Source organism: Echinops telfairi, unplaced genomic scaffold (genome assembly GCF_000313985.2).
Source record: "Echinops telfairi isolate 266 unplaced genomic scaffold, ASM31398v2 ScPeMD7_31;HRSCAF=116, whole genome shotgun sequence".
NCBI lineage: Eukaryota > Metazoa > Chordata > Mammalia > Afrosoricida > Tenrecidae > Echinops > Echinops telfairi.
This window is the reverse complement of record NW_022103928.1, coordinates 23,329,749-23,337,234: the sequence shown is the minus strand read 5'-3', so window position 1 is coordinate 23,337,234 and position 7,486 is coordinate 23,329,749. Positions and strand designations below refer to the sequence as shown.

Sequence of the window (7,486 nt, the reverse complement as noted above, 5' to 3'; positions counted from 1 at the left end):
AGGGGGGTTCAGCCTTAAGTCCAAGGGAGCGTGCCAGTTCCTTAAATCTGCTACAGGTAAGTTTGTGGTAAGACGCAGTTCCCTTGGTGGGGTTCCCACATTGAATCCTTCTGGTGTAGCCCAGGAAAGATGTTATGTTCCTTGAAAATGCAGAGTGTAAAGTCCCAGTAGTCTATAACACATGGTCTGATTCACCAAGGGTTAGATAGAAAGTAGGTGAAACGGGTGGCATTAGGAACATAGTTTCCCCTTGGGTTCTAGATAATCTTGTTAAGTGTTTTTCCCCAACAGGAGGGTGCTCCCCCCAGTTTGCCCACCAGCAGATTTGTAATTGCCATCTCCAAGACATACATGCCCCACGCCCCGTCTTGACTTGAATTCCTAGTAAGGCTCATGGATAACTCCTGTTGGAGTGTATGTCGGTTTGGGGTACCTTAGCACAATGTTGTATGGTAGCAATGGAATGTTCTTCTTCCTCTCCCCTCATCTTGAGAAATTAACCCCAGCCGAGGTGAGGTGTCCGCTGTGAAAGGGGTTTTAAAGATGCACGTATCCAGGGGGTGAAATGTGGTTCATGGGCACTAGGCTGGCTCTCCACTTGATTGCTTGGGAGAACGGATTAGAAGGTTATATAACCTGAGAGCAGACATCTGTCTTCTTGGTGTTTAAAAATGTAAATGCTTTAAACACTAATACGGCCCCGAAGTTCCGTGTGGTCTGGGTGTCTGTTTCCCAGGCCTGCAAGCCTCCCCACGGAAGCAGCTTCACCCTGTGAAATGCAGGACACCACATTTTTTCACAGAGAACATCCCTGTGAATCTTTGAAATCTAAAGGATTAGAATTCCTCGGAACGTTCCCTGCTGGTGCACATTGCTTCAAATGCGACAGAGGTGTGTTGGGGATACCGAAGTGTGGGCTAGGGTTCGTGTGGACAGCTTGCAACAGACGTTATACCAGATAACCTCCTTGTTGGTAAACAACTACCCCTTCTTTGTAACCAGGGCCCAGGAAACTGGCGATTTTACTCAATGTACTACGTACTTTCTCTTTTCTTTCAGATCCCCACAAAGTTAAAAGAGGCATTGAGAATTGCCAAAGAATGTATAGAGAAGAGACTAGTTGAAGAACAGAAACAGGTAAACTGAAAGTTCGCTCCACTGCCCTGAGGTCTCTGAGTGCCCCGGGGTCCGTCCTTGGCAGATTCTGCTGTGGTGGTCACAGTGGTTGCCTTCTGACTCTGGTCATTCCACGAGCCCTTCCGACACACTTTCTCCGAAGCTGATCCGGGCTCGATGGTGGGCACAGAGTTGAATACCTCACCCAGTCCTGCCCTCCCAAGAGTTCCTTCCAGCAGGGGCAACACACAAGTCCCCAAAGGGTGATCATCCTGTCTGGGCAGGGCCACATCACATCGGGAGGTGGTGGGAAAGCCAGAAAGGTCTGCGCTCTCCCACATCCCTCCTCCCAGACAGCCAGACCCTATCCCAGGGGCCCGCAGCCTGGGCAAAGATCGTTTCATCCCAATCATAGGGTTTGACAAAACATGTGGGAGCAGCATTTTCCTAGTGGATGGGTTCATGTCAGCCGTGCTTCCATTTATGGAGGGCTTGTGATCTCTTCAGATTCACCAGCATCGGAGACTGACGAGGGCGCAGTCACACCACGGCTCAGAGGAAGAGAGGAAAAAGAGAAAGATTTTAGCTCGAAAGGTAAGCCTGGCGGCCCTCGGAATCCCTGACTGCATGTGAAGAACATTCTAGGCTAACGGCACACATTCAGTTAATGGCAGATTTTATGCTATACCTCTTTGAAAGCTAAAATTATTTCCAGATGGCTGGTTTGCTGCTTCTAAAAGAGAGCCGCCTGGTACCAGCCAAGAACTGGACCACGCAGTTCCCGGGCTCCTGGGCCCATGTGGCGTGCTCTAATGGGGGGCTGAGCTAGCGACCCTAGCAGTCCTGCTTTTCTTGTCCCCTTTGGTTTGGCGCGTGGCTTCTTTGCTGTATTAAGTTATGAGGCCAAATCTGGCCTTGTCTGTAACTAATTTAACTGTGTGGGCCTGAAAATATTTTCATCCTAATTTCCAGCTTCACCATGTTTGCTCATTGCGTTTGTCCCCCTTCTTCTATTTTTAAAGAAATCCAAGCGGTCTGCTATTGAGGACAGTGAAGAACATCCGACAAAATACAGCAATTCCAATAACTCAGGTAAACGGTATGAATTGTGGTGGGGCCCCGGCTCCGGAGGTCAGGGTCAGGAGTGAAGAGGCTGAATTCCAGTGGCCAGTAGACTGATGAATGCGGAGAACAAGAGTGCTCCGTCCCTGAGGAACACCTGATAAGGCATGCACAGCTCACAGGGGCCCCAGAGACTGTAGAGTAGCCCCCCTCTTTCCTGATGCCAAGACGTGATCATCAGAGACACAGAAGTCTTAGCAGTGAACATCAAATGGACTGGACTTAAAATACAAGGCCGCTTGTTTTTCCAGTAGCGCCTCCATGAGCAAAACTGACCTTCAGTCCTGCCCTCTGCTCTGGTCCCCACGCGGTGGTGGACGGGACATTCGCAGGATGATGGGAAACATCACTCTGGAAAGTTAGGGTGGTGCAGAGAGCACTGACCTGAGCCGGCAGACCTTGCTGTCACTCCCAGCTGCTCCTCACTCAGCCTGACTGCCCTTGGGCCTCGTTGCCCCCGTTTTTGGAAATCAGTCAGATTCCTTGGGCCTTCCATGGAGTTCTGTATAGAGAAGGGGAAGTTTTCTCCTAACTCACATAGTTTTGGCTCAGCTTAGGGGGCCAAGGCAAGGAATTTTTTTTTTCAGCTTGAGGGATCAGTGACTATTCCTTTGCACAGGGGAGGGATCTAACAGAGAGGAATAAGGTGAAGATATAAAAAGGGTTACTGGGAGCTAGGCCCCCCAAGAAGGCATGGGATTGCAGGAAGAGCCCAGCTGTCTGTCTCAGTCTTGGGAGAAGCACTGCCTTCCCCCCCCCATCTGCTCCTGGAGGACCGGGTGATGGGACAGTGGTGTTTAAAAGCAGGAGAGAAGGAGTTGGGGGTGTTTACAACTCATTCCTCAGCCTTCTCAATGCGTGCAGCCTCTTCTAAGGATGTGAGGAGAAACTGAAGGGTGAGCAAGAGAATTAGGGTTGGACCACCTGTAGCATATAGTGGTGGCCAGAGCTCGACTTTGGACGAGCTGGGACAGAGAACAATCATAGACCCCAGGGGGAATCACGTTGACATCACTGGGGAGAACGCAGCCCCCCTTTAGAATAGAGGTGAGGTGAGGAGGAGGGGCAAGAGCCTCTGGTCAGTGGGTCTCTTCCCCGAGGCTCACGGATGTGCACAGACCAGCCATTGCCTTCTTTAGAAGGAGGCTGTGTCTCCAACCAGTGTGTGCTGTGACACATCCGGGAGTTGTGCTGTCCAGAAGGAAGTCCTTGATGAAGCAGAGCACACCTGACTGTGTCCTGCCCCTTCCTGAGGACCGCCTTCTTGGAGAGCTCTGTGCTGATGCTGCCAGGTGGGACCCCAAGTGCCCGTCAGCGGTTGAGGAGAAGAACTTAGCAGCTCTGGATGGAATTCACAGAACATCCCCAAACCCTGTTCGAGGCACAGTGCCGTCTTCTCCCCACTGAGATGGACACTGTGCGCCAAAGCTGTATAAACACAACCTGGGTCATTTTTATTTCCTTTTTCGGTAAAAAGGAAAATCCCCCAAACCTCTTATTTATAGGTAGCTGAGGGAATATTGCAGATAAATGGGGAGGTATTAAACTAGGGACAGTATGACTCAGTAGGGCATTTCTTGCCACGCCCAGTCTCTATGAGGCACCAGCGTGCACTGTGGGTCATGAATGAAGTGGACGTTGGAGGCTTTACCTTCACCTGCATAGCTGGTTTGCCTTCTCAGGGTCTCGAGCCCTCCGTGTAGGTGTATGTGCCCTCAGCCCCAGGAGGCATTAGATGGTGAAGTTTGGTGAGTGAAGTCTTTGCTGGGACCTCTGTGTGTGATAGGGGGCTTTTTGGGCCCCACTGGGGCCCACTGGGACTACTTCTAAGTCAGACCAGGAGAATATTTTTGAAGGATTTCAAGCAATGGGCAGATGGCGAGAACTTGGGAATCTTTTATTAGGTTCAGAGAAAGCATGTGATGTTTGGGAATATGCCCATTACTCTAACATGTCCCCCGAGTTTCCGGTAGGACAGGGTGTAGGAACTCCACAGACTGAACAGGCCAACCCTTTCTCATTGAACGTCAAACCAAACCCAAGCCTGTTGCCATTGAGTTGATATGATTTTGACTCACACCGAGCTTCAGGGCAGAGTAGAACAAGGGTCTCCAATCGTGTGAGCTCTCCTGGAGGCAAATGACCTCCTCCTTCTCCAGGACAGGGCCTGGTGGGTGGGAGCTGCTGACCTTTTGGTTCAAGCCCTTCACCACTGCTCCACCAGGGCTGTACCAGCTGATGGAATGGAAGTTCCCCCAGAGCACACTGTTGGCTGGGCGCTGTGGGAGAGCCCACTTCTTCTGGAGAGCTCCCCATGGGAGGGTTCTGTACTGCCCTGTGTGTGTGTGGACACCCAGCTTGGGGCTAGGAGAATATACTGGGGCCAGTTGACAAGCCATTAGGTGAGCAGCAGGGCAGCCACAGGGAGCAGTAGGAGGCGGCATTGTGAAAGCTTCAGGGGTCTGCGGGGGGAGTGCACCATGCAGCGGGGTGGAGGCCTCTGGTCCCATAGAGTCACTGGGTGGTGCAAATGGCTAATGTACTAGATTGCTAACCGGAAGCTTAGAGGGGTGAGTCCGCCCGGAGGTGCCTGGCATTCTGCTTCTGGAAGATCAGCTGCCGAAAGTCCTGTGGAGCTCAGGCCTCCCCTCCCGAGGGCACACGGGCATCGGGATTAGAGTCGGCACACCAGCAGCTGTGGTTGTGCACAAGGTGCATGCACGAGACCATGCACAGAGCCTCCGAGGGTGGTGGGCCCCGGCTCGAGCCATATTCCAGATGCCTTGCCTTGCCGTAGTCCGTACAAAGGTTTCTCTGTTTCTCAGCAGGATCTGGGGCCAGCTCACCTCTCACGTCCCCGTCATCGCCGACACCACCCTCTACAGCAGGTTAGTAATGGAGGCAAAGGCCTGTCCTGCCATCCGCCATGCCACAGCACAAGGTGGGCTGGGGCCTGTTTCCCCTCCTGCCTTGGCGCAGGCATTTCAGCCTTCTCGAGAGAAACCACAGGAGTGCAAAAAAGCCGTGTCCTTTGGGAGGGCAAGGGTCTAGATTTCGCAGGGATTGGGACTGTTTCAGGGGCACTGACTGCTCTCTGCCTCAAGCTGGCTCTCTGCCAAAAAGCCTCCCTGGGACGGGGTGCCTCAGCTCACAGCTTGTCCCCGCGGTGCCCAACCGAACCAAACAGAGGCTGCTGCCCGGGAGCCGTGTCCTGCGGAGCCCTCGCCTAAGGGAGCCAGCCTGAGGAAGGGCCTCCCTGCCAGAATGAAACATGCTTCCAGGGTTCGTTTCCTGAGAATTATTGGTGCTTTGCTCTGCCCTGTGGTGCATCTAATTTCAAAGATCTTTTCCTGTGACTGGCCTTTGTTTCTCCCTTGTGAGTTACATCAGAAACTATCACTTGTGCTTGAAAAATGTAAAAGTCATGTATGTGGGGGGTACTTAGAAAAATCATCTATAATTTTGTAGCGTGGACTCCTAAGACTTGCTCTCTTCCTTTACGAACTAAGCTCTCGCTCCGAGCCCTTTTCCAAGCCCAGCAGAAACACAGTAGAGTACACACAGCTCCTTTCAGTTCTTAGGTGAACAGGATTGTTCTGGATGTCTGAGGAGCTGGTGTTGCCACACAGGGCATGCCCACTGTGCTCAGAAGGGAGCCAGCAGCTCTTTGAAAGGAGAGTCATTCGCTGAAGCTGATTGAAGAGCTGATGATCCCGTCGTCAGTCATTGAGGCCACACCAGGGGCTCACCAAGAGCATGACCTGACGGCTCCCCAAAGCTTCTGGCTGACAGCTAGCCCATGCCAGGGGACTTGTTTGGATGACTATACTGTTGGCCGAGGATGGCCGCTGGGGGCTTACTGCAGGAAGACCTGGGGGCAGAGCTGTTTGAAGTAGCAAAGTCCCTGGCTTATGGGGATGGCATTCTCTTCCCTTGTATGAGCTTGTCAGCAATTTTACAGGAGCACTCCCAGGTGTTGGTCACGCTAAGAAACAAGTGCCAAGAGATCTTTTGTAGAGGCAACCTGGGTAGGCTGATCCAAAATTCCTGGAGAGCCACTGCCAACCCTATGGAGATACGTCTTAGCATAGAGGAGTCTTTAGGGTATTGAATTCACTTAGACCTACTAAGAAGAGTGAAGAGCAGTAGAGGGAGGACCCATGTGCCAGGCAGCCACTCGGCTCATTGTGACCTCACAGGACAAGGTAGGAATGCCTCAGAGGGTTGCCTAGGCTGTGATCTTTACGGGAGCAGATCGCCAAGTCATTTCCCCCGCAGGGCAGCTGGTGGTCCCAAACCGATGACCCTCTGGTTTGCAGCTGGGTGTTCTAACGCTTGTGCCACCAGGACCCGTAACAAGGAAGCCACCCGTTGCATGGCACTGTGTGCTCAGGTGTGGTCCCAGGAAGCTGGCTCCCTGGTCTCACCTTTAAATTAATCTGGGGAATTCACAGTCTATTCGGAGTTCTTTTGTGACACCCCTCGCTTACCCGGGCTTTGAAGGGGGGCTTTAGCAGGTTTGTTAGAGATGAGGCAACTTTGAGAAGGAGAGAGGAAGGAAAGGAGCAGTCTTTGGTCCCCAGAGTCGCATCGGAAACATTTGGTGCGAGGTGAGTGGGAGCAGTCTGGAGCATTCCCGTGAATCTGGCAATACCGGCTCTGAAGGGGGTCATGAAGGAAAGCAGGAGACCCCAGACCTTAGGCATGGGAAACAAGACGCTCCCCACAGCCACCTGTTTTTCTTGGTGAAAAGTCTGTGCTCTGACCTCTGCTGGGGATTGACTGTAACGTATTTCGTAAAGAATAGTAACCAATGTTAAGCAAAAGGAACCCTGACGATGCAGCAGGTTAAGCACGGGGCTGCTAACCGCAGGGTCATCAGTTTGAACCCCTATCAGCTCTGTAGGAAAAAGAGGAGGCTGTCTGCCCCTGTAGAGATTTACCCCCCTCAGAAACCCCCCACAGCAGTTCTACTCTGCCCTATAGGACGGCTGTGAATCAGGATCCCCAGCAATGGGGTGAAATTAAGCAGAGGAACCTTGGCGTGCATCACAGTGGGTTAAGTATTGGACCAGGGCCTGAAAGACCAGTGGTGAAACCCACCAGCCGCTGCACGCAGGGAAGCTGAGGCAGTCTGCTTCCATGCACATTCAGAACCCCTAGAGGGCAGTTGTCTTGTCTTACGGGGGCACCGGGGTTCAGGTCACACACAGCCACAACAGTGCCTGTCAGGCCCTAGTTGGGGTAC

General features: G+C 52.4%; 1 protein-coding gene across 8 annotated transcripts in view; it reads left to right on the top strand.

The window, feature by feature from the left end:
* Positions 1–7,486, top strand: part of PXK (PX domain containing serine/threonine kinase like) — a 175,061-nt gene that overhangs the window by 85,755 nt on the left and 81,820 nt on the right. For 5 of the 8 annotated variants that reach the window (XM_045290010.1, XM_045290011.1, XM_004702404.3 and 2 more), the window contains exons 14-17: positions 1,060–1,137; positions 1,624–1,710; positions 2,139–2,208; positions 5,064–5,126. In XM_045290010.1, the coding sequence (XP_045145945.1) occupies positions 1,060–1,137; positions 1,624–1,710; positions 2,139–2,208; positions 5,064–5,126 (298 nt within the window). The remainder of the gene's footprint in view (positions 1–1,059; positions 1,138–1,623; positions 1,711–2,138; positions 2,209–5,063; positions 5,127–7,486) is intronic. The other 3 variants (XM_045290012.1, XM_013004567.2, XM_030885561.2) reach the window with 1 other exon arrangement.